The sequence below is a fragment of the Schistocerca piceifrons genome, unplaced genomic scaffold, assembly GCF_021461385.2.
Source record: "Schistocerca piceifrons isolate TAMUIC-IGC-003096 unplaced genomic scaffold, iqSchPice1.1 HiC_scaffold_384, whole genome shotgun sequence".
Taxonomy (NCBI): Eukaryota; Metazoa; Arthropoda; class Insecta; order Orthoptera; family Acrididae; genus Schistocerca; species Schistocerca piceifrons.
Window position 1 is genome coordinate 2,491 of NW_025728608.1, and position 23,049 is coordinate 25,539.

Genomic DNA, 23,049 nt, shown 5'->3' on the forward strand with positions numbered 1-23,049 from the left:
TTTGTTTGTGGCACTGTAAACAAAAGGTGGCGCAGTGCTTCATTGTGTTTGTTCTTTAGTTTTTTGAGTTCGGACTCCTTAGATGCCTTCAGTTTGTTCTGGATATCAAGCTGTGCCTGCTCACTACTCAACAGCTGCAATGTCTGAACTTCTTTATCCACAATAACTAGCTTATCATCCAGCCTGTTGCTCTCTTGGTGCTGATCTCTAATTTTCTTTTTCAGCTGTTCTTCATCAAGTTCTTGACAAGCAGTTTCCCAGTTAGTTTTTGCTTGCTCCAGTTCTCTTCCTAATTTGACAAGTTCTTCACCAGATTTCTCCTATATCTTCAATTTCTGTTTTGACACTCCATTCTTCAGCTTTATTATCTTCTGCTTGTCGTTTTTTTGAGGTGATTTCCCTGCTCTAGCTTTGCTTTAGGTGTCTCTAGCAAATGTCTATTTTACTTTGGAGTTCCTGCTCTCTCTTTGAAACCTGTTCCGTAACTGCTCAAACTGTACCTTTGACTCTCTTATTTTATCGTCGACTTGATGCATTAAATTTGAGACAAGAACTTCTGAAGAAAATGTATCTTCTTTTACTCTTATTTGAAATGTTTCTGCCAATCTCTGTAGATTTCTTATTGCGTGCATCTATTCGAGTATTATGATCTTCTTCCTCTTTCTGAAGTTTTCCAAGAGTCATCTGCTCTTGGCTTGTTTCTTCCAATACTCGCTCCTCATCCCTAGATATCTGCTGAAGTTCAATCTCCATAGATTTCAAGTGCTCCTGCCAGTTCCATTGCTTCAGTTTTAAAACTGTTGATTAAATCAGTTATTTCTTCTAAAGTTTTCCACTCAAGCACTTCCTTAATATTCTTCTTTAAATCTGATTGTTGCGATTCTAGTATTTTCATCTTGTCTTCAGCTCTTTCTTTCTCCCTGGTGAGCTGAAGGAAATCCTTTTCCACATCACACAATTTCATCTAGTTTTTCTAGCAAAGGTGATAGTTTATCGCTCAAGTTATCTATTTTGTCCTGAGTTACTGCCAGACGACTCTCTGCCTCTTGTAAATCCTTCTTTTTTGAAACAGTCTCATCTTTTATCTCTTGTTGTGATTTCAGAAGTTTCTCATCAGTGCTGATTTCTGTATTTACTGCTTTCCTAAGATCTCTGATGTGTTCCAAACATTTATTAAGTTTTGTTGCATCGAATATGGAATCAAACTTCTCCTTGAGTTTCTTTCCCTCATCCATTGGCCAGTTAGAATCTTCTTGATGGCAAAATATAACATTGCTCAGAACAGCTTTTGATACACCAAAAACATGAGACATTTCTAAATTTACATCAATGCACCGTCCACCAACCTGTACAACTTCACCACTAGACTTCTTCCTATGAATTACTGGATCCAGTGTTTTCAATTGCAAATTTTTTGCCTTCTGTGTTGTTTGTAACGTACGTGTGATGACAACTTCTTCGCCTTTGCGATCAGCCATCAACAATTTTATTTGGCCCCTTGTCTCTGGCTGACGAGCCATCTTCGGGTCATGAACAAACGACTGCCCTTGTTTAGTTCCTGCTGGCACCTCACCTGTAGCTGCATACTTCAGGGGCTTCAATTGGTCGTCGTCTTACCACATCCGTTCTGCCCTAATATCAGCGTCACAGGTGATTGAAACGTAATCATCTGCTGATCACTGTCGTTCGGACCAAAGCTTCGGATTCCCTGTATCTGCATCTTAAGTAATCTAGCCATTTATATCGAATTTTAAAGGACCGAATACGAACAAATAACTGTAAACAATATCAATAGTGATACAATCCGTCACATCACGGAAGGGCGCCCTATCCTCTAATCAGTGTTACCTACATTAATGTACCAATTGCGCTTTCATAATATGACACTATCTTTAAAACACAAATCATCAACAATTTCTGACAGCCAAATTTCCACGCTGAAAAACACATGCCATACACCCGCCAATATCTAATCATGTTTACCATCACTAGACCACACCGGATTTGCTCGATAAACGTGAGATTTACTCCCTCTCCTCTCGCATTTCGTGCTGAATCCGACTCAGTGGTGTTCTCTGTTTGCGAGCATATTTGCGCGTGCAGACTGCATGGCGCACAGCTCGAAACTGACTATTCATTGCTGTTTGCATCATATTTTACTCATAACAGGGGAGGAAGAAAGGTCAAAGTTGTACCTTGCCATAAGTGGATGTAAACGTTTTGACGCTGAGGCGTGGACTCCTTGTGGATAACAAACGACAATTCAGTTCGTTCCCTAGCAACAGCAACGCCGTTAATTCAGCCATGATGTACAGCAAATTAAATGCCCCTGGTGAGGGTCAAACTCCCTAACTTAAGATTATGAGACCTACGCGCTACCCATTGCGCTACCGAGGCACGTCTGCAACCAACGTCCCAGGAAACTTGGTAACTCTCGCATATTAGAGACAGACAGTTTGCGCTTTCTCAAGAATCTGTTGTGTTGCTACACGTGCTTTCCCGACTTGCTAGATTAAACTGCTGCCGCAGCTTTGTCAACGGAAAGCAGCACTGCCTGAGGTTGCAGTACATCGCCCTTGCGGCACCTGAACACAGCGGCCTGTAGGGCCAGGCTGACGCTCGAGTTCAGAAATAGCACGCTTCCCTCCAATTACGGTCTCTTGCGTGCTGCGGTGTTTGGTTCTTCTCACAGCGAATCGTGCTGTACATTCCTGAGGCTGACGCAGCTCAAGCGAGCAATCGGCGCGGCAGCATTATAGCGAGAACAGCAAAAACGATGCATCGGCCGGGAGTCGAACCCGGGCCGCCCGCGTGTAGGCCAACAGCCTACCACTTTTTTAGTTGTTGTTCTCATTTTGTTAGTTGCATTTTGTTGGGGGCGGTCGTCCGTGCTTCCCGAGCACATTCCAGGGTAGGTGTCTGCAGGGAAAGTGGGATTGCCACCCAACGACGTCGGATACAACCGAAAAAAAGTGCTACACACGCGGAGTCCCCCACTACACTGCCTAAAAGCGACCGCTCATCACTATCAGTGTGAGTAACCTTGCAGCCGCGGCAACGAGTCTTGCCCAAAGACGCAGCGTGCGTGGAGGCGCGGCCCGAACGCGTGTGGATGCACCCTCCTACCTCGTAAAGCGCCTACAGCTACCATCACCGTGGGCCGCTGCCGGCGGGCGGGAAGCCGACACAGCGCGGCGTTGGGAGCAGCGGGTGTGCGGTGGTGGTGTAATGGTGAGCATAGTTGCCTTCCAAGCAGTTGATCCGGGTTCGATTCCCGGCCACCGCAACGGGCGCAATTTTTACGTATGAGTATGCGAGTCACGTGCAGGCCATCCTGTAGTATGTCCCGACTTGTCCCGACTTTGCTCGGCTGACGCGAAAGCTGACGCTTGGAATTCGCCCTTATCAAAAGGACAGGCGCTATAAACGGCTGTGAGAGGTGAGGTGTAGCGAGGTACCAAAACGACAGGCAAACTGCGACATTTTCTGCTCCTTCTTCTTGAACAAAAAAATAAAAAGAAAAGGGACGCAGTCGGTAGGACTCGAACCTACGCTCCCAGAGGGAATCTGATTCTAGTCAGACGCCTTAACCACTCGGCCACGACTGCTCGTAGCTAAACGTTCCCTCGAATCGTGTATAATCGAACCGGTCTGCGCAGAATGCTGACAGGATACGAACTCCGTGCACTGATTACGGGAGGGCTACCAGCGCTACGAGACGAGCCATTACGGAAGCGTTAAAATCTTCGCCCGGACAGGGACTCGAACCCTGGACCCTTAGTTTAAAAGCCTAATGCTCTACCGACTGAGCTATCCGGGCTCACGCTTGTTGTGGATGAAGCGGCTGCAAGCAATGTGAATAACTGGAACGCGTGTGTAGGCGTACTACGGTAATTGCTGGCTTCTGGCGCAACTAGCGACTTCACCGACTTGCCACTGACGCTGGTAGCAGCCCAACAACGGACCAGTGCCTCTTCTCCCTTTATCCCGGTGCTGACAGTAATTGCATCTCGTGCCTGTTTCCCCCGATTACGCTCGGTTTGAAGCTCCGGAAGGAGGGCGACAAACGAACGTTGGAAGGCCCAAAACATGGACGGTCGTGTGCGCAAACACTTCCCATCCGGTACCGGGAGTCGAACCTGGGCCTCCTGGTGAAAGCCAGGTATCCTAGCCACTTTTTTTTTTTTTTTTTTACTCAGAAATGAATGTTCTTTATTTATACCCATAACAGTGTGAAAAATGCTGCTGCATGGGCATGAATGTATTATAACAAACAGAAAACACAAAAACCTATAAGTACTTTCTTTCACAGAGCATTCCACAAGATGAGCAAATTAGAATAACAAAATCAGTCTTGATGCATTCTTATTTCAAACTTTAGTTAAAGTTTCTATGTTGGGTGCTCCTTTCTTCAAAACGATACTTTTCAATGACCGAGTTTCCCTTTGCATTTCTTGTGACCCTGTAATAGTACTTCAGTTTTTTCAACATTCATCAAACGATCCAAGAAGTCTTCATCGTTCTGTGTTATCAGTATGAGCTGAAAATTCTTGTTCTCCCTCCTTAAATTTATAAGGTCTGTGAGAGTTTCTCCAAGACTGTCTATGTTCTCCCTATCCAAATTTGTGGTTGGTTCATCCAGAGCTAAGATTCCACAATTAATACTTAGAATTTCTGCCAAAGCAATTCGGATAACAAGCGACGCTAGAACCTTCTGCCCAGCACTGCAGCGTCCCTTCATATCAATCTCAACATCATTTCTTCACCTGAACAACCCGATAGTTGAATGTTCGCTTCTTGTCTGCACTCGTGGTTTCAGAGCATCTGTTTTAATTTCTATATAATCAATATCATTCCCACGATAGATTTTTCGCCACAGTTCTCTTATAATCGTATTAATCTTCCTCATGCGCTCCTGATGAAAGTAAATGAGTGACCAATCCAAAGCGACAAAGTATTTGTTCAGATCAGCTGATGCTAGCTGGTTTACCTTAATTCGTCGCTGCAGATCATTGTATTTTTTTTCTGCATTTTTATATATGTCCTTATTTAGATCTCGTCGCAGAGTATTCACACTATCTCTTAATTCCTTAAATCGTCCTTCTGAAATTGATTTCTCCTCTTTGACAGCTGAAATTTCTCTGCAGAGACGACTTTTCTCTTCTTCAATGGTTTTCACTTGGAACTTACCCAAGGCGCCTGTTTTACTTTATCTATTACACTCTTCAGTTCTTCAGCTTCTACCTGTTTCTCCTTCAATATTTTGTTATCTTCAAGTTCTCTTGCTTTCAGCTGCTGATTTGAAATTTTTTCTTTAAGCTTATCAATGTTTTCACACGTTCTTCTGTTTTTATCTGCAAGGGTCTCCTTTTTAGAGTCCAGTTCTATCAATCTTTCTTGAACTGACGTAAGTTTCTCTTTCATGCCGCTCTGTTCATACCGTTGAATGCTATTATGCCCAATTACAAATTTCATCATGTTTCCTTCCTTGCTCAACAATCTTATTTTGTCCCTGATCTACATTTTTTCGATTTTCTGTAACTCTAATATTTTTTGACTGCACTGCAGAATCAAGTGTCTCTCTAGCTTCTTGAAGTCGGGTCTCGAGCACCTCAATTTCTGACTGTATCATCACATGCATACTTTGCAACTCCTGCAAACGTTCTCCAGTTGTCGACGTTTCTGCTGTCCACTTTCGAGCTTCAATTTCTTTTCCATAAGTACATTTTTGCGCTCCCTCAGCTGGTTGACTCTCTCTGAATGCCTTCTCAGTGACTCCTGCTTCATGTGGAGTGCACGCTGAATAGCACTGACTTGTGCTCGAAGCTCCTCCTGCTCTGCCAGGGCTTCCTCCATGGAGCGTGACGATCCTGTGGGCATCTTAGACTGCAGCTCCTGAATTTCTTTGTCTATGCGGCGCAGTTCTGTCTGCAACTGATCAATGCGGACTACATCTCCTTGGATATCCTTTGCCATCTGCTCCTTTGCTTTGGACCCAGTAACTGCTCCTTCAAATCTTTAATCTGTTTCCGAGCTGCATCTAAAGCCTCTTCTGTTTGATGAAGTGACTCTTTCATTTCTGGTATCTCCTTGGTGCGCATGATATCAGTTCTTTCATAAGCAGGTTTCATTTGCAAAAGTTTATCATATTCCTTTAGCTTATTTTCTAGTTCTTTCTTATTGTCCTGAAGGCGTGCTGGGACTTCACTGACTTTATTACTCAGTTCATATGCAAGTTCAGCAGCTTCAGAAGCGGCTTCAAACTCCCCTATGACACAATGGACAGCAAGGATCTTCCTGTTCCAGTTTCTGAATGTAGCGACGGAACATGTATTCCGAAGCACTGAGCGTTCCTTTTTGGTCCTGCAGTTCTTGTATTCTATCAGAAACACTTTGTATGTACTCATCAAAATCTTGCCTGCCACACAAATCATATATTTCTTCTTCAAATTTTCGCAGCTCTCTTTCTTTCAAATCCAACTGCTCCTTGTGATGGGCTCGTTTCACTTCAAGTGCAGCCGCCTCATTCTGCTTACTATATTATCTTCTCATTGATGTTGTTGATCTGACGAGTCAGTTGAAGCATGCAAGCATCCAAGTCATGTTTCAAATTTTGTTGTGGCACTGTAAACAAAAGGTGGCGCAGTGCTTCATTGTGTTTGTTCTTTAGTTTTTTGAGTTCGGACTCCTTAGATTCCTTCAGTTTGTCTGGATATCAAGCTGTGCCTGCTCACTACTCAACAGCTGCAATGTCTGAACTTCTTTATCCACAATAACTAGCTATCAACAGCTGTTGCTCTCTTGGTGCTGATCTCTAATTTCTTTTTTCAGCTGTTCTTCATCAAGTTCTTGACAAGCAGTTTCCCAGTTAGTTTTTGCTTGCTCCAGTTCTCTTCCTAATTTGACAAGTTCTTCACCAGATTTCTCTATATCTTCAATTTCTGTTTTGACACTCCATTCTTCAGCTTTATTATCTTCTGCTTGTCGTTTTTTTGAGTGATTTCCTGCTCTAGCTTTGCTTAGTGTCTCTAGCAATGTCCTATTTTACTTTGGAGTTCCTGCTCTTCTCTTTGAAACCTGTTCCGTAACTGCTCAAACTGTACCTTTGACTCTCTTATTTTATCGTCGACTTGATGCATTAAATTTGAGACAAGAACTTCTGAAGAAAATGTATCTTCTTTTACTCTATTTGAAATGTTTCTGCCAATCTCTGTAGATTCTTATTGCGTGCATCTATTCGAGTATTATGATCTTCTTCCTCTTTCTGAAGTTTTCCAAGAGTCATCTGCTCTTGGCTTGTTTCTTTCCAATACTCGCTCCTCATCCCTAGATATCTGCTGAAGTTCAATCTCCATAGATTTCAAGTGCTCCTGCCAGTTCCTTGCTTCAGTTTTAAAACTGTTGATTAAATCAGTTATTTCTTCTAAAGTTTTCCACTCAAGCACTTCCTTAATATTCTTCTTTAAATCTGATTGTTGCGATTCTAGTATTTTCATCTTGTCTTCAGCTCTTTCTTTCTCCCTGGTGAGCTGAAGGAAATCCTTTTCCACATCACAAATTTCATCTAGTTTTTCTAGCAAAGGTGATAGTTTATCGCTCAAGTTATCTATTTTGTCCTGAGTTACTGCCAGACGACTCTCTGCCTCTTGTAAATCCTTCTTTTTTGAAACGTCTCATCTTTTATCTCTTGTTGTGATTTTCAGAAGTTTCTCATCAGTGCTGATTTCTGTATTTACTGCTTTCCTAAGATCTCTGATGTGTTCCAAACATTTATTAAGTTTTTGTTGCATCGAATATGGAATCAAACTTCTCCTTGAGTTTCTTTCCCTCATCCATTGGCCAGTTAGAATCTTCTTGATGGCAAAATATAACATTGCTCAGAACAGCTTTTGATACACCAAAAACATGAGACATTTCTAAATTTACATCAATGCACCGTCCACCAACCTGTACAACTTCACCACTAGACTTCTTCCTATGAATTACTGGATCCAGTGTTTTCAATTGCAAATTTTTTGCCTTCTGTGTTGTTTGTAACGTACGTGTGATGACAACTTCTTCGCCTTTGCGATCAGCCATCAACAATTTTATTGGCCCCTTGTCTCTGCTGACGAGCCATCTTCGGGTCCATGAACAAACGACTGCCCTTGTTTAGTTCCTGCTGGCACCTCACCTGTAGCTGCATACTTCAGGGCTTCAATTGTCGTCGTCTTACCACATTCCGTTCTGCCCTAATATCAGCGTCACAGGTGATTTGAAACGTAATCATCTGCTGATCACTGTCGTTCGGACCAAAGCTTCGGATTCCCTGTATCTGCATCTAAGTAATCTAGCCATTATATCGAATTTTAAAGGACCGAATACGAACAAATAACTGTAAACAATATCAATAGTGATACAATCCGTCACATCACGAAGGGCGCCTATCCTCTAATCAGTGTTACCTACATTAATGTACCAATTGCGCTTTCATAATATGACACTATCTTTAAAACACAAATCATCAACAATTTCTGACAGCCAAATTTCCACGCTGAAAACACATGCCATACACCCGCCAATATCTAATCATGTTTACCATCACTAGACCACACCGGATTTGCTCGATAAACGTGAGATTTACTCCCTCTCCTCTCGCATTTCGTGCTGAATCCGGACTCAGTGGTGTTCTCTGTTTGCGAGCATATTTGCGCGTGCAGACTGGCATGGCGCACAGCTCGAAACTGACTATTCATTGCTGTTTGCATCATATTTTACTCATAACAGGGGAGGAGAAAGGTCAAAGTTGTACCTTGCCATAAGTGGATGTAAACGTTTTGACGCTGAGGCGTGGACTCCTTGTGGATAACAAACGGACAATTCAGTTCGTTCCCTAGCAACAGCAACGCCGTTAATTCAGCCATGATGTACAGCAAATTAAATGCCCCTGGTGAGGGTCAAACCCCTAACTTAAGATTATGAGACCTACGCGCTACCCATTGCGCTACCGAGGCACGTCTGCAACCAACGTCCCAGGAACTTGGTAACTCTCGCATATTAGAGACAGACAGTTTGCGCTTTCTCAAGAATCTGTTGTGTTGCTACACGTGCTTTCCCGACTTGCTAGATTAAACTGCTGCCGCAGCTTTGTCAACGGAAAGCAGCACTGCCTGAGGTTGCAGTACATCGCCCCTTGCGGCACCTGAACACAGCGGCCTGTAGGGCCAGGCTGACGCTCGAGTTCAGAAATAGCACGCTTCCCTCCAATTACGGTCTCTTGCGTGCTTGCGTGTTTGTTCTTCTCACAGCGAATCGTGCTGTACATTCCTGAGGGCTGACGCAGACTCAAGCGAGCAATCGGCGCGGCAGCATTATAGCGAGAACAGCAAAACGATGCATCGGCCGGGAGTCGAACCCGGGCCGCCCGCGTGGTAGGCCAACAGCCTACCACTTTTTTTTAGTTGTTGTTCTCATTTTGTTAGTTGCATTTGTTGGGGGCGGTCGTCCGTGCTTCCGAGCACATTCCAGGGTAGGTGTCTGCAGGGAAAGTGGGATTGCCACCCAACGACGTCGGATACAACCGAAAAAAGTGCTACACACGCGTAGAGTCCCCCACTACACTGCCTAAAAGCGACCCGCTCATCACTATCGTGTGAGTAACCTTGCAGCCGCGGCAAACGAGTCTTGCCCAAAAGACGCAGCGTGCGTGGAGGCGCGGCCCGAACGCGTGTGGATGCACCCCTCCTACCTCGTAAAGCGCTACAGCTACCATCACCGTGGGCCGCTGCCGGCGGGCGGGAAGCCGACACAGCGCGGCGTTGGGAGCAGCGGGTGTGCGGTGGTGGTGTAATGGTGAGCATAGTTGCCTTCCAAGCAGTTGATCCGGGTTCGATTCCCGGCCACCGCAACGGGCGCAAATTTTTACGTATGAGTATGCGAGCCACGTGCAGGCCATCCTGTAGTATGTCCCGACTTGTCCGACTTTGCTCGGCTGACGCGAAAGCTGACGCTTGGAATTCGCCCTTATCAAAAGGACAGGCGCTATTAAACGGCTAAGTGAGAGTGAGGTGTAGCGAGGGTACCAAAACGACAGCAAAACTGCGACATTTTCTGCTCCTTCTTCTTGAACAAAAAAATAAAAAGAAAAGGGACGCAGTCGGTAGGACTCGAACCTACGCTCCCAGAGGGAATCTGATTTCTAGTCAGACGCCTTAACCACTCGGCCACTACTGCTCGTAGCTAAACGTTCCCTCGAATCGTGTATAATCGAACCGGTCTGCGCAGAATGCTGACAGCATACGAACTCCGTGCACTGATTACGGAGGGGCTACCAGCGCTACGAGACGAGCCATTACGGAAGCGTTAAATCTTCGCCCGGACAGGGACTCGAACCCTGGACCCTTAGTTTAAAAGCCCTAATGCTCTACCGACTGAGCTATCCGGGCTCACGCTTGTTGTGGATGAAGCGGCTGCAAGCAATGTGAATAACTGGAACGCGTGTGTGAGGCGTACTACGGTAATTGCTGGCTTCTGGCGCAACTAGCGACTTCACCGACTTGCCACTGACGCTGGTAACAGCCCAACAGCGGTCCAGTGCCTCTTCTCCCTTTATCCCGGTGCTGACAGTAATTGTGCATCTCGTGCCTGTTTCCCCCGATTACGCTCGGTTGAAGCTCCGGAAGGAGGGCGACAAACGAACGTTGGAAGGAAAAACATGGAGGGTCGTGTGCGCAAACACTTCCCATCCGGTACCGGGAGTCGAACCTGGGCCCTCCTGGGTGAAAGCCAGGTATCCTACCCACTAGACCACACCGGATTTGCTCGATAACGTGAGATTTACTCCCTCTCCTCTCGCATTTGCTGAATCCGGACTCAGTGGTGTTCTCTGTTTGCGAGCATATTTGCGCGTGCAGACTGGCATGGCGCACAGCTCGAAACTGACTATTCATTGCTGTTTGCATCATATTTTACTCATAACAGGGGAGGAGAAAGGTCAAAGTTGTACCTTGCCATAAGTGGATGTAAACGTTTTGACGCTGAGGCGTGGACTCCTTGTGGATAACAAACGACAATTCAGTTCGTTCCCTAGCAACAGCAACGCCGTTAATTCAGCCATGATGTACAGCAAATTAAATGCCCCTGGTGAGGGGTCAAACTCCCTAACTTAAGATTATGAGACCTACGCGCTACCCATTGCGCTACCGAGGCACGTCTGCAACCAACGTCCCAGGAAACTTGGTAACTCTCGCATATTAGAGACAGACAGTTTGCGCTTTCTCAAGAATCTGTTGTGTTGCTACACGTGCTTTCCCGACTTGCTAGATTAAACTGCTGCCGCAGCTTTGTCAACGGAAAGCAGCACTGCCTGAGGTTGCAGTACATCGCCCTTGCGGCACCTGAACACAGCGGCCTGTAGGGCCAGGCTGACGCTCGAGTTCAGAAATAGCACGCTTCCCTCCAATTACGGTCTCTTGCGTGCTGCGTGTTTGGTTCTTCTCACAGCGAATCGTGCTGTACATTCCTGAGGCTGACGCAGCTCAAGCGAGCAATCGGCGCGGCAGCATTATAGCGAGAACAGCAAAACGATGCATCGGCCGGGAGTCGAACCCGGGCCGCCCGCGTGGTAGGCCAACAGCCTACCACTTTTTTAGTTGTTGTTCTCATTTTGTTAGTTGCATTTGTTGGGGGGCGGTCGTCCGTGCTTCCCGAGCACATTCCAGGGTAGGTGTCTGCAGGGAAAGTGGGATTGCCACCCAACGACGTCGGATACAACCGAAAAAAGTGCTACACACGCGGAGTCCCCCACTACACTGCCTAAAAGCGACCGCTCATCACTATCGTGTGAGTAACCTTGCAGCCGCGGGCAACGAGTCTTGCCCAAAGACGCAGCGTGCGTGGAGGGCGCGGCCCGAACGCGTGTGGATGCACCCTCCTACCTCGTAAAGCGCCTACAGCTACCATCACCGTGGGCCGCTGCCGGCGGGCGGGAAGCCGACACAGCGCGGCGTTGGGAGCAGCGGGGTGTGCGGTGGTGGTGTAATGGTGAGCATAGTTTGCCTTCCAAGCAGTTGATCCGGGGTTCGATTCCCGGCCACCGCAACGGGCGCAAATTTTTACGTATGAGTATGCGAGCCACGTGCAGGCCATCCTGTAGTATGTCCCGACTTGTCCCGACTTTGCTCGGCTGACGCGAAAGCTGACGCTTGGAATTCGCCCTTATCAAAAGGACAGGCGCTATAAACGGCTGTGAGAGGTGAGGTGTAGCGACGGTACCAAAACGACAGGCAAACTGCGACATTTTCTGCTCCTTCTTCTTGAACAAAAAAATAAAAAGAAAAGGGACGCAGTCGGTAGGACTCGAACCTACGCTCCCAGAGGGAATCTGATTTCTAGTCAGACGCCTTAACCACTCGGCCACTACTGCTCGTAGCTAAACGTTCCCTCGAATCGTGTATAATCGAACCGGGTCTGCGCAGAATGCTGACAGCATACGAACTCCGTGCACTGATTACGGGAGGGCTACCAGCGCTACGAGACGAGCCATTACGGAAGCGTTAAAATCTTCGCCCGGACAGGGACTCGAACCCTGGACCCTTAGTTTAAAAGCCTAATGCTCTACCGACTGAGCTATCCGGGCTCACGCTTGTTGTGGATGAAGCGGCTGCAAGCAATGTGAATAACTGGAACGCGTGTGTAGGCGTACTACGGTAATTGCTGGCTTCTGGCGCAACTAGCGACTTCACCGACTTGCCACTGACGCTGGTAACAGCCCAACAGCGGTCCAGTGCCTCTTCTCCCTTTATCCCGGTGCTGACAGTAATTGCATCTCGTGCCTGTTTCCCCCGATTACGCTCGGTTGAAGCTCCGGAAGGAGGGCGACAAACGAACGTTGGAAGGAAAAAACATGGAGGGTCGTGTGCGCAAACACTTCCCATCCGGTACCGGGAGTCGAACCTGGGCCTCCTGGGTGAAAGCCAGGTATCCTACCCACTAGACCACACCGGATTTGCTCGATAAACGTGAGATTTACTCCCTCTCCTCTCGCATTTCGTGCTGAATCCGGACTCAGTGGTGTTCGCTGTTTGCGAGCATATTTGCGCGTGCAGACTGGCATGGCGCACAGCTCGAAACTGACTATTCATTGCTGTTTGCATCATATTTTACTCATAACAGTTGCTGTTTGCATCATATTTTACTCATAACAGGGGAGGAGAAAAGGTCAAAGTTGTACCTTGCCATAAGTGGATGTAAACGTTTTGACGCTGAGGCGTGGACTCCTTGTGGATAACAAACGACAATTCAGTTCGTTCCCTAGCAACAGCAACGCCGTTAATTCAGCCATGATGTACAGCAAATTAAATGCCCCTGGTGAGGGTCAAACTCCCTAACTTAAGATTATCGAGACTTACGCGCTACCCATTGCGCTACCGAGGCACGTCTGCAGCCAAGGTCCCAGGAAACTTGGTAACTCTCGCATATTAGAGACAGACAGTTTGCGCTTTCTCAAGAATCTGTTGTGTTGCTACACGTGCTTTCCCGACTTGCTAGATTAAACTGCTGCCGCAGCTTTGTCAACGGAAAGCAGCACTGCCTGAGGTTGCAGTACATCGCCCTTGCGGCACCTGAACACAGCGGCCTGTAGGGCCAGGCTGACGCTCGAGTTCAGAAATAGCACGCTTCCTCCAATTACAGTCTCTTGCGTGCTGCGTGTTTGGTTCTTCTCACAGCGAATCGTGCTGTACATTCCTGAGGCTGACGCAGCTCAAGCGAGCAATCGGCGCGGCAGCATTATAGCGAGAACAGCAAAACGATGCATCGGCAGGGAGTCGAACCCGGGCCGCCCGCGTGGTAGGCCAACAGCCTACCACTTTTTTAGTTGTTGTTCTCATTTTGTTAGTTGCATTTGTTGGGGGCGGTCGTCCGTGCTTCCCGAGCACATTCCAGGGTAGGTGTCTGCAGGGAAAGTGGGATTGCCACCCAACGACGTCGGATACAACCGAAAAAAGTGCTACACACGCGGAGTCCCCCACTACACTGCCTAAAAGCGACCCGCTCATCACTATCGTGTGAGTAACCTTGCAGCCGCGGCAACGAGTCTTGCCCAAAGACGCAGCGTGCGTGGAGGCGCGGCCCGAACGCGTGTGGATGCACCCTCCTACCTCGTAAAGCGCCTACAGCTACCATCACCGTGGGCCGCTGCCGGCGGGCGGGAAGCCGACACAGCGCGGCGTTGGGAGCAGCGGGTGGTGCGGTGGTGGTGTAATGGTGAGCATAGTTGCCTTCCAAGCAGTTGATCCGGGTTCGATTCCCGGCCACCGCAACGGGCGCAAATTTTTACGTATGAGTATGCGAGCCACGTGCAGGCCATCCTGTAGTATGTCCCGACTTGTCCCGACTTTGCTCGGCTGACGCGAAAGCTGACGCTTGGAATTCGCCCTTATCAAAAGGACAGGCGCTATAAACGGCTGTGAGAGGTGAGGTGTAGCGAGGTACCAAAACGACAGGCAAACTGCGACATTTTCTGCTCCTTCTTCTTGAACAAAAAAAATAAAAAGAAAAGGGACGCAGTCGGTAGGACTCGAACCTACGCTCCCAGAGGGAATCTGATTTCTAGTCAGACGCCTTAACCACTCGGCCACGACTGCTCGTAGCTAAACGTTCCCTCGAATCGTGTATAATCGAACCGGTCTGCGCAGAATGCTGACAGGATACGAACTCCGTGCACTGATTACGGGAGGGCTACCAGCGCTACGAGACGAGCCATTACGGAAGCGTTAAAATCTTCGCCGGACAGGGACTCGAACCCTGGACCCTTAGTTTAAAAGCCTAATGCTCTACCGACTGAGCTATCCGGGCTCACGCTTGTTGTGGATGAAGCGGCTGCAAGCAATGTGAATAACTGGAACGCGTGTGTAGGCGTACTACGGTAATTGCTGGCTTCTGGCGCAACTAGCGACTTCACCGACTTGCCACTGACGCTGGTAGCAGCCCAACAACGGACCAGTGCCTCTTCTCCCTTTATCCCGGTGCTGACAGTAATTGCATCTCGTGCCTGTTTCCCCCGATTACGCTCGGTTGAAGCTCCGGAAGGAGGGCGACAAACGAACGTTGGAAGGCCAAAACATGGACGGTCGTGTGCGCAAACACTTCCCATCCGGTACCGGGAGTCGAACCTGGGCCTCCTGGGTGAAAGCCAGGTATCCTAGCCACTAGACCACACCGGATTTGCTCGATAAACGTGAGATTTACTCCTCTCCTCTCGCATTTCGTGCTGAATGCGGACGCAGTGGTGTTCTCTGTTTGCGAGCATATTTGCGCGTGCAGACTGGCATGGCGCACAGCTCGAAACTGACTATTCATTGCTGTTTGCATCATATTTTACTCATAACAGGGAGGAGAAAGGTCAAAGTTGTACCTTGCCATAAGTGGATGTAAACGTTTTGACGCTGAGGCGTGGACTCCTTGTGGATAACAAACGACAATTCAGTTCGTTCCCTAGCAACAGCAACGCCGTTAATTCAGCCATGATGTACAGCAAATTAAATGCCCCTGGTGAGGGTCAAACTCCCTAACTTAAGATTATGAGACCTACGCGCTACCATTGCGCTACCGAGGCACGTCTGCAACCAACGTCCCAGGAAACTTGGTAACTCTCGCATATTAGAGACAGACAGTTTGCGCTTTCTCAAGAATCTGTTGTGTTGCTACACGTGCTTTCCCGACTTGCTAGATTAAACTGCTGCCGCAGCTTTGTCAACGGAAAGCAGCACTGCCTGAGGTTGCAGTACATCGCCCTTGCGGCACCTGAACACAGCGGCCTGTAGGGCCAGGCTGACGCTCGAGTTCAGAAATAGCACGCTTCCCTCCAATTACAGTCTCTTGCGTGCTGCGTGTTTGGTTCTTCTCACAGCGAATCGTGCTGTACATTCCTGAGGCTGACGCAGCTCAAGCGAGCAATCGGCGCGGCAGGCATTATAGCGAGAACAGCAAAACGATGCATCGGCAGGGAGTCGAACCCGGGCCGCCCGCGTGGTAGGCCAACAGCCTACCACTTTTTTAGTTGTTGTTCTCATTTTGTTAGTTGCATTTGTTGGGGGCGGTCGTCCGTGCTTCCCGAGCACATTCCAGGGTAGGTGTCTGCAGGGAAAGTGGGATTGCCACCCAACGACGTCGGATACAACCGAAAAAAGTGCTACACACGCGGAGTCCCCCACTACACTGCCTAAAAGCGACCGCTCATCACTATCGTGTGAGTAACCTTGCAGCCGCGGCAACGAGTCTTGCCCAAAGACGCAGCGTGCGTGGAGGCGCGGCCCGAACGCGTGTGGATGCACCCTCCTACCTCGTAAAGCGCCTACAGCTACCATCACCGTGGGCCGCTGCCGGCGGGCGGGAAGCCGACACAGCGCGGCGTTGGGAGCAGCGGGTGTGCGGTGGTGGTGTAATGGTGAGCATAGTTGCCTTCCAAGCAGTTGATCCGGGTTCGATTCCCGGCCACCGCAACGGGCGCAAATTTTTACGTATGAGTATGCGAGCCACGTGCAGGCCATCCTGTAGTATGTCCCGACTTGTCCCGACTTTGCTCGGCTGACGCGAAAGCTGACGCTTGGAATTCGCCCTTATCAAAAGGACAGGCGCTATAAACGGCTGTGAGAGGTGAGGTGTAGCGAGGTACCAAAACGACAGGCAAACTGCGACATTTTCTGCTCCTTCTTCTTGAACAAAAAAATAAAAAGAAAAGGGACGCAGTCGGTGGACTCGAACCTACGCTCCCAGAGGAATCTGATTTCTAGTCAGACGCCTTAACCACTCGGCCACGACTGCTCGTAGCTAAACGTTCCCTCGAATCGTGTATAATCGAACCGGTCTGCGCAGAATGCTGACAGGATACGAACTCCGTGCACTGATTACGGGAGGGCTACCAGCGCTACGAGACGAGCCATTACGGAAGCGTTAAAATCTTCGCCCGGACAGGGACTCGAACCCTGGACCCTTAGTTTAAAAGCCTAATGCTCTACCGACTGAGCTATCCGGGCTCACGCTTGTTGTGGATGAAGCGGCTGCAAGCAATGTGAATAACTGGAACGCGTGTGTAGGCGTACTACGGTAATTGCTGGCTTCTGGCGCAACTAGCGACTTCACCGACTTGCCACTGACGCTGGTAACAGCCCAACAGCGGTCCAGTGCCTCTTCTCCCTTTATCCCGGTGCTGACAGTAATTGCATCTCGTGCCTGTTTCCCCGATTACGCTCGGTTGAAGCTCCGGAAGGAGGGCGACAAACGAACGTTGGAAGGAAAAAACATGGAGGGTCGTGTGCGCAAACACTTCCATCCGGTACCGGGAGTCGAACCTGGGCCTCCTGGGTGAAAGCCAGGTATCCTACCCACTAGACCACACCGGATTTTGCTCGATAAACGTGAGATTTACTCCCTCTCCTCTCGCATTTCGTGCTGAATCCGGACTCAGTGGTGTTCGCTGTTTGCGAGCATATTTGCGCGTGCAGACTGGCATGGCGCACAGCTCGAAACTGACTATTCATTGCTGTTTGCATCATATTTTACTCATAACAGGGGAGGAGAAAGGTCAAAGTTGTACCTTGCCATAAGTGGATGTAAACGTTTTGACGCTGAGGCGTGGACTCCTTGTGGATAACAAACGACAATTCAGTTCGTTCCCTAGCAACAGCAACGCCGTTAATTCAGCCATGATGTACAGCAAATTAAATGCCCCTGGTGAGGGTCAAACTCCCTAACTTAAGATTATGAGACTTACGCGCTACCCATTGCGCTACCGAGGCACGTCTGCAGCCAAGGGTCCCAGGAAACTTTGGTAACTCTCGCATATTAGAGACAGACAGTTTGCGCTTTCTCAAGAATCTGTTGTGTTGCTACACGTGCTTTCCCGACTTGCTAGATTAAACTGCTGCCGCAGCTTTGTCAACGGAAAGCAGCACTGCCTGAGGTTGCAGTACATCGCCCTTGCGGCACCTGAACACAGCGGCCTGTAGGGCCAGGCTGACGCTCGAGTTCAGAAATAGCACGCTTCCCTCCAATTACAGTCTCTTGCGTGCTGCGTGTTTGGTTCTTCTCACAGCGAATCGTGCTGTACATTCCTGAGGCTGACGCAGCTCAAGCGAGCAATCGGCGCGGCAGCATTATAGCGAGAACAGCAAAACGATGCATCGGCAGGGAGTCGAACCCGGGCCCGCCCGCGTGGTAGGCCAACAGCCTACCACTTTTTTAGTTGTTGTTCTCATTTTGTTAGTTGCATTTGTTGGGGGCGGTCGTCCGTGCTTCCCGAGCACATTCCAGGGTAGGTGTCTGCAGGGAAAGTGGGATTGCCACCCAACGACGTCGGATACAACGAAAAAAGTGCTACACACGCGGAGTCCCCCACTACACTGCCTAAAAAGCGACCGCTCATCACTATCGTGTGAGTAACCTTGCAGCCGCGGCAACGAGTCTTGCCCAAAGACGCAGCGTGCGTGGAGGCGCGGCCCGAACGCGTGTGGATGCACCCTCCTACCTCGTAAAGCGCCTACAGCTACCATCACCGTGGGCCGCTGCCGGCGGGCGGGAAGCCGACACAGCGCGGCGTTGGGAGCAGCGGGTGTGCGGTGGTGGTGTAATGGTGAGCATAGTTGCCTTCCAAGCAGTTGATCCGGGTTCGATTCCCGGCCACCGCAACGGGCGCAAATTTTTACGTATGAGTATGCGAGCCACGTGCAGGCCATCCTGTAGTATGTCCCGACTTGTCCCGACTTTGCTCGGCTGACGCGAAAGCTGACGCTTGGAATTCGCCCTTATCAAAAGGACAGGCGCTATAAACGGCTGTGAGAGGTGAGGTGTAGCGAGGTACCAAAACGACAGGCAAACTGCGACATTTTCTGCTCCTTCTTCTTGAACAAAAAAATAAAAAGAAAAGGGACGCAGTCGGTAGGACTCGAACCTACGCTCCCAGAGGGAATCTGATTTCTAGTCAGACGCCTTAACCACTCGGCCACGACTGCTCGTAGCTAAACGTTCCCTCGAATCGTGTATAATCGAACCGGTCTGCGCAGAATGCTGACAGGATACGAACTCCGTGCACTGATTACGGGAGGGCTACCAGCGCTACGAGACGAGCCATTACGGAAGCGTTAAAATCTTCGCCCGGACAGGGACTCGAACCCTGGACCCTTAGTTTAAAAGCCTAATGCTCTACCGACTGAGCTATCCGGGCTCACGCTTGTTGTGGATGAAGCGGCTGCAAGCAATGTGAATAACTGGAACGCGTGTGTAGGCGTACTACGGTAATTGCTGGCTTCTGGCGCAACTAGCGACTTCACCGACTTGCCACTGACGCTGGTAGCAGCCCAACAACGGACCAGTGCCTCTTCTCCCTTTATCCCGGTGCTGACAGTAATTGCATCTCGTGCCTGTTTCCCCCGCGATTACGCTCGGTTGAAGCTCCGGAAGGAGGGCGACAAACGAACGTTGGAAGGCCAAAACATGGACGGTCGTGTGCGCAAACACTTCCCATCCGGTACCGGGAGTCGAACCTGGGCCTCCTGGGTGAAAGCCAGGTATCCTAGCCACTAGACCACACCGGATTTGCTCGATAAACGTGAGATTTACTCCCTCTCCTCTCGCATTTCGTGCTGAATGCGGACGCAGTGGTGTTCTCTGTTTGCGAGCATATTTGCGCGTGCAGACTGGCATGGCGCACAGCTCGAAACTGACTATTCATTGCTGTTTGCATCATATTTTACTCATAACAGGGGAGGAGAAAGGTCAAAGTTGTACCTTGCCATAAGTGGATGTAAACGTTTTGACGCTGAGGCGTGGACTCCTTGTGGATAACAAACGACAATTCAGTTCGTTCCCTAGCAACAGCAACGCCGTTAATTCAGCCATGATGTACAGCAAATTAAATGCCCCTGGTGAGGGTCAAACTCCCTAACTTAAGATTATGAGACCTACGCGCTACCCATTGCGCTACCGAGGCACGTCTGCAACCAACGTCCCAGGAAACTTGGTAACTCTCGCATATTAGAGACAGACAGTTTGCGCTTTCTCAAGAATCTGTTGTGTTGCTACACGTGCTTTCCCGACTTGCTAGATTAAACTGCTGCCGCAGCTTTGTCAACGGAAAGCAGCACTGCCTGAGGTTGCAGTACATCGCCCTTGCGGCACCTGAACACAGCGGCCTGTAGGGCCAGGCTGACGCTCGAGTTCAGAAATAGCACGCTTCCCTCCAATTACAGTCTCTTGCGTGCTGCGTGTTTGGTTCTTCTCACAGCGAATCGTGCTGTACATTCCTGAGGCTGACGCAGCTCAAGCGAGCAATCGGCGCGGCAGCATTATAGCGAGAACAGCAAAACGATGCATCGGCAGGGAGTCGAACCCGGGCCGCCCGCGTGGTAGGCCAACAGCCTACCACTTTTTTAGTTGTTGTTCTCATTTTGTTAGTTGCATTTGTTGGGGGCGGTCGTCCGTGCTTCCCGAGCACATTCCAGGGTAGGTGTCTGCAGGGAAAGTGGGATTGCCACCCAACGACGTCGGATACAACCGAAAAAAGTGCTACACACGCGGAGTCCCCCACTACACTGCCTAAAAGCGACCGCTCATCACTATCGTGTGAGTAACCTTGCAGCCGCGGCAACGAGTCTTGCCCAAAGACGCAGCGTGCGTGGAGGCGCGGCCCGAACGCGTGTGGATGCACCCTCCTACCTCGTAAAGCGCCTACAGCTACCATCACCGTGGGCCGCTGCCGGCGGGCGGGAAGCCGACACAGCGCGGCGTTGGGAGCAGCGGGTGTGCGGTGGTGGTGTAATGGTGAGCATAGTTGCCTTCCAAGCAGTTGATCCGGGTTCGATTCCCGGCCACCGCAACGGGCGCAAATTTTTACGTATGAGTATGCGAGCCACGTGCAGGCCATCCTGTAGTATGTCCCGACTTGTCCCGACTTTGCTCGGCTGACGCGAAAGCTGACGCTTGGAATTCGCCCTTATCAAAAGGACAGGCGCTATAAACGGCTGTGAGAGGTGAGGTGTAGCGAGGTACCAAAACGACAGGCAAACTGCGACATTTTCTGCTCCTTCTTCTTGAACAAAAAAATAAAAAGAAAAGGGACGCAGTCGGTAGGACTCGAACCTACGCTCCCAGAGGGAATCTGATTTCTAGTCAGACGCCTTAACCACTCGGCCACGACTGCTCGTAGCTAAACGTTCCCTCGAATCGTGTATAATCGAACCGGTCTGCGCAGAATGCTGACAGGATACGAACTCCGTGCACTGATTACGGGAGGGCTACCAGCGCTACGAGACGAGCCATTACGGAAGCGTTAAAATCTTCGCCCGGACAGGGACTCGAACCCTGGACCCTTAGTTTAAAAGCCTAATGCTCTACCGACTGAGCTATCCGGGCTCACGCTTGTTGTGGATGAAGCGGCTGCAAGCAATGTGAATAACTGGAACGCGTGTGTAGGCGTACTACGGTAATTGCTGGCTTCTGGCGCAACTAGCGACTTCACCGACTTGCCACTGACGCTGGTAGCAGCCCAACAACGGACCAGTGCCTCTTCTCCCTTTATCCCGGTGCTGACAGTAATTGCATCTCGTGCCTGTTTCCCCCGATTACGCTCGGTTGAAGCTCCGGAAGGAGGGCGACAAACGAACGTTGGAAGGCCAAAACATGGACGGTCGTGTGCGCAAACACTTCCCATCCGGTACCGGGAGTCGAACCTGGGCCTCCTGGGTGAAAGCCAGGTATCCTAGCCACTAGACCACACCGGATTTGCTCGATAAACGTGAGATTTACTCCCTCTCCTCTCGCATTTCGTGCTGAATGCGGACGCAGTGGTGTTCTCTGTTTGCGAGCATATTTGCGCGTGCAGACTGGCATGGCGCACAGCTCGAAACTGACTATTCATTGCTGTTTGCATCATATTTTACTCATAACAGGGGAGGAGAAAGGTCAAAGTTGTACCTTGCCATAAGTGGATGTAAACGTTTTGACGCTGAGGCGTGGACTCCTTGTGGATAACAAACGACAATTCAGTTCGTTCCCTAGCAACAGCAACGCCGTTAATTCAGCCATGATGTACAGCAAATTAAATGCCCCTGGTGAGGGTCAAACTCCCTAACTTAAGATTATGAGACCTACGCGCTACCCATTGCGCTACCGAGGCACGTCTGCAACCAACGTCCCAGGAAACTTGGTAACTCTCGCATATTAGAGACAGACAGTTTGCGCTTTCTCAAGAATCTGTTGTGTTGCTACACGTGCTTTCCCGACTTGCTAGATTAAACTGCTGCCGCAGCTTTGTCAACGGAAAGCAGCACTGCCTGAGGTTGCAGTACATCGCCCTTGCGGCACCTGAACACAGCGGCCTGTAGGGCCAGGCTGACGCTCGAGTTCAGAAATAGCACGCTTCCCTCCAATTACAGTCTCTTGCGTGCTGCGTGTTTGGTTCTTCTCACAGCGAATCGTGCTGTACATTCCTGAGGCTGACGCAGCTCAAGCGAGCAATCGGCGCGGCAGCATTATAGCGAGAACAGCAAAACGATGCATCGGCAGGGAGTCGAACCCGGGCCGCCCGCGTGGTAGGCCAACAGCCTACCACTTTTTTAGTTGTTGTTCTCATTTTGTTAGTTGCATTTGTTGGGGGCGGTCGTCCGTGCTTCCCGAGCACATTCCAGGGTAGGTGTCTGCAGGGAAAGTGGGATTGCCACCCAACGACGTCGGATACAACCGAAAAAAGTGCTACACACGCGGAGTCCCCCACTACACTGCCTAAAAGCGACCGCTCATCACTATCGTGTGAGTAACCTTGCAGCCGCGGCAACGAGTCTTGCCCAAAGACGCAGCGTGCGTGGAGGCGCGGCCCGAACGCGTGTGGATGCACCCTCCTACCTCGTAAAGCGCCTACAGCTACCATCACCGTGGGCCGCTGCCGGCGGGCGGGAAGCCGACACAGCGCGGCGTTGGGAGCAGCGGGTGTGCGGTGGTGGTGTAATGGTGAGCATAGTTGCCTTCCAAGCAGTTGATCCGGGTTCGATTCCCGGCCACCGCAACGGGCGCAAATTT

General features: G+C 49.7%; 1 protein-coding gene and 27 non-coding genes across 28 annotated transcripts; 8 read left to right on the forward strand and 20 right to left on the reverse strand.

Annotated features, from left to right (window-relative positions):
- Positions 1-950: 950 nt before the first annotated feature.
- Positions 951-1,520, reverse strand: LOC124747322 (DNA repair protein RAD50-like). The gene has a single exon (XM_047248951.1). It carries the CDS (start codon positions 1,518-1,520, stop codon positions 951-953), a length of 570 nt encoding a protein of 189 aa, XP_047104907.1.
- Positions 1,521-3,214: 1,694 nt separating this feature from the next.
- Positions 3,215-3,286, forward strand: Trnag-ucc. The gene has a single exon. It is a non-coding gene; the product is annotated as a tRNA-Gly (tRNA).
- Positions 3,287-3,747: 461 nt separating this feature from the next.
- Trnak-uuu lies at positions 3,748-3,820 on the reverse strand. The gene has a single exon. It is a non-coding gene; the product is annotated as a tRNA-Lys (tRNA).
- A 5,994-nt stretch (positions 3,821-9,814) lies between these two features.
- Positions 9,815-9,886, forward strand: Trnag-ucc. The gene has a single exon. It is a non-coding gene; the product is annotated as a tRNA-Gly (tRNA).
- A 244-nt stretch (positions 9,887-10,130) lies between these two features.
- Positions 10,131-10,212, reverse strand: Trnas-aga. Its single transcript has one exon. It is a non-coding gene; the product is annotated as a tRNA-Ser (tRNA).
- Positions 10,213-10,350: 138 nt separating this feature from the next.
- Positions 10,351-10,424, reverse strand: Trnak-uuu. The gene has a single exon. It is a non-coding gene; the product is annotated as a tRNA-Lys (tRNA).
- A 298-nt stretch (positions 10,425-10,722) lies between these two features.
- Trnae-uuc lies at positions 10,723-10,795 on the reverse strand. The gene has a single exon. It is a non-coding gene; the product is annotated as a tRNA-Glu (tRNA).
- A 1,209-nt stretch (positions 10,796-12,004) lies between these two features.
- Positions 12,005-12,078, forward strand: Trnag-ucc. The gene has a single exon. It is a non-coding gene; the product is annotated as a tRNA-Gly (tRNA).
- A 243-nt stretch (positions 12,079-12,321) lies between these two features.
- On the reverse strand, positions 12,322-12,403 carry Trnas-aga. Its single transcript has one exon. It is a non-coding gene; the product is annotated as a tRNA-Ser (tRNA).
- A 140-nt stretch (positions 12,404-12,543) lies between these two features.
- Positions 12,544-12,616, reverse strand: Trnak-uuu. Its single transcript has one exon. It is a non-coding gene; the product is annotated as a tRNA-Lys (tRNA).
- A 296-nt stretch (positions 12,617-12,912) lies between these two features.
- Positions 12,913-12,984, reverse strand: Trnae-uuc. The gene has a single exon. It is a non-coding gene; the product is annotated as a tRNA-Glu (tRNA).
- A 1,243-nt stretch (positions 12,985-14,227) lies between these two features.
- Positions 14,228-14,299, forward strand: Trnag-ucc. Its single transcript has one exon. It is a non-coding gene; the product is annotated as a tRNA-Gly (tRNA).
- A 243-nt stretch (positions 14,300-14,542) lies between these two features.
- On the reverse strand, positions 14,543-14,624 carry Trnas-aga. Its single transcript has one exon. It is a non-coding gene; the product is annotated as a tRNA-Ser (tRNA).
- Positions 14,625-14,762: 138 nt separating this feature from the next.
- On the reverse strand, positions 14,763-14,836 carry Trnak-uuu. The gene has a single exon. It is a non-coding gene; the product is annotated as a tRNA-Lys (tRNA).
- A 295-nt stretch (positions 14,837-15,131) lies between these two features.
- Positions 15,132-15,203, reverse strand: Trnae-uuc. The gene has a single exon. It is a non-coding gene; the product is annotated as a tRNA-Glu (tRNA).
- A 1,206-nt stretch (positions 15,204-16,409) lies between these two features.
- Trnag-ucc lies at positions 16,410-16,481 on the forward strand. The gene has a single exon. It is a non-coding gene; the product is annotated as a tRNA-Gly (tRNA).
- A 242-nt stretch (positions 16,482-16,723) lies between these two features.
- Positions 16,724-16,803, reverse strand: Trnas-aga. Its single transcript has one exon. It is a non-coding gene; the product is annotated as a tRNA-Ser (tRNA).
- Positions 16,804-16,942: 139 nt separating this feature from the next.
- On the reverse strand, positions 16,943-17,015 carry Trnak-uuu. Its single transcript has one exon. It is a non-coding gene; the product is annotated as a tRNA-Lys (tRNA).
- Positions 17,016-17,309: 294 nt separating this feature from the next.
- Positions 17,310-17,381, reverse strand: Trnae-uuc. Its single transcript has one exon. It is a non-coding gene; the product is annotated as a tRNA-Glu (tRNA).
- Positions 17,382-18,593: 1,212 nt separating this feature from the next.
- On the forward strand, positions 18,594-18,665 carry Trnag-ucc. Its single transcript has one exon. It is a non-coding gene; the product is annotated as a tRNA-Gly (tRNA).
- Positions 18,666-18,907: 242 nt separating this feature from the next.
- Positions 18,908-18,989, reverse strand: Trnas-aga. Its single transcript has one exon. It is a non-coding gene; the product is annotated as a tRNA-Ser (tRNA).
- Positions 18,990-19,128: 139 nt separating this feature from the next.
- On the reverse strand, positions 19,129-19,201 carry Trnak-uuu. The gene has a single exon. It is a non-coding gene; the product is annotated as a tRNA-Lys (tRNA).
- Positions 19,202-19,499: 298 nt separating this feature from the next.
- Trnae-uuc lies at positions 19,500-19,571 on the reverse strand. Its single transcript has one exon. It is a non-coding gene; the product is annotated as a tRNA-Glu (tRNA).
- A 1,208-nt stretch (positions 19,572-20,779) lies between these two features.
- On the forward strand, positions 20,780-20,851 carry Trnag-ucc. Its single transcript has one exon. It is a non-coding gene; the product is annotated as a tRNA-Gly (tRNA).
- A 242-nt stretch (positions 20,852-21,093) lies between these two features.
- Trnas-aga lies at positions 21,094-21,175 on the reverse strand. Its single transcript has one exon. It is a non-coding gene; the product is annotated as a tRNA-Ser (tRNA).
- Positions 21,176-21,314: 139 nt separating this feature from the next.
- Trnak-uuu lies at positions 21,315-21,387 on the reverse strand. Its single transcript has one exon. It is a non-coding gene; the product is annotated as a tRNA-Lys (tRNA).
- Positions 21,388-21,683: 296 nt separating this feature from the next.
- On the reverse strand, positions 21,684-21,755 carry Trnae-uuc. The gene has a single exon. It is a non-coding gene; the product is annotated as a tRNA-Glu (tRNA).
- Positions 21,756-22,963: 1,208 nt separating this feature from the next.
- Positions 22,964-23,035, forward strand: Trnag-ucc. Its single transcript has one exon. It is a non-coding gene; the product is annotated as a tRNA-Gly (tRNA).
- The last annotated feature ends 14 nt before the right edge of the window (positions 23,036-23,049 follow it).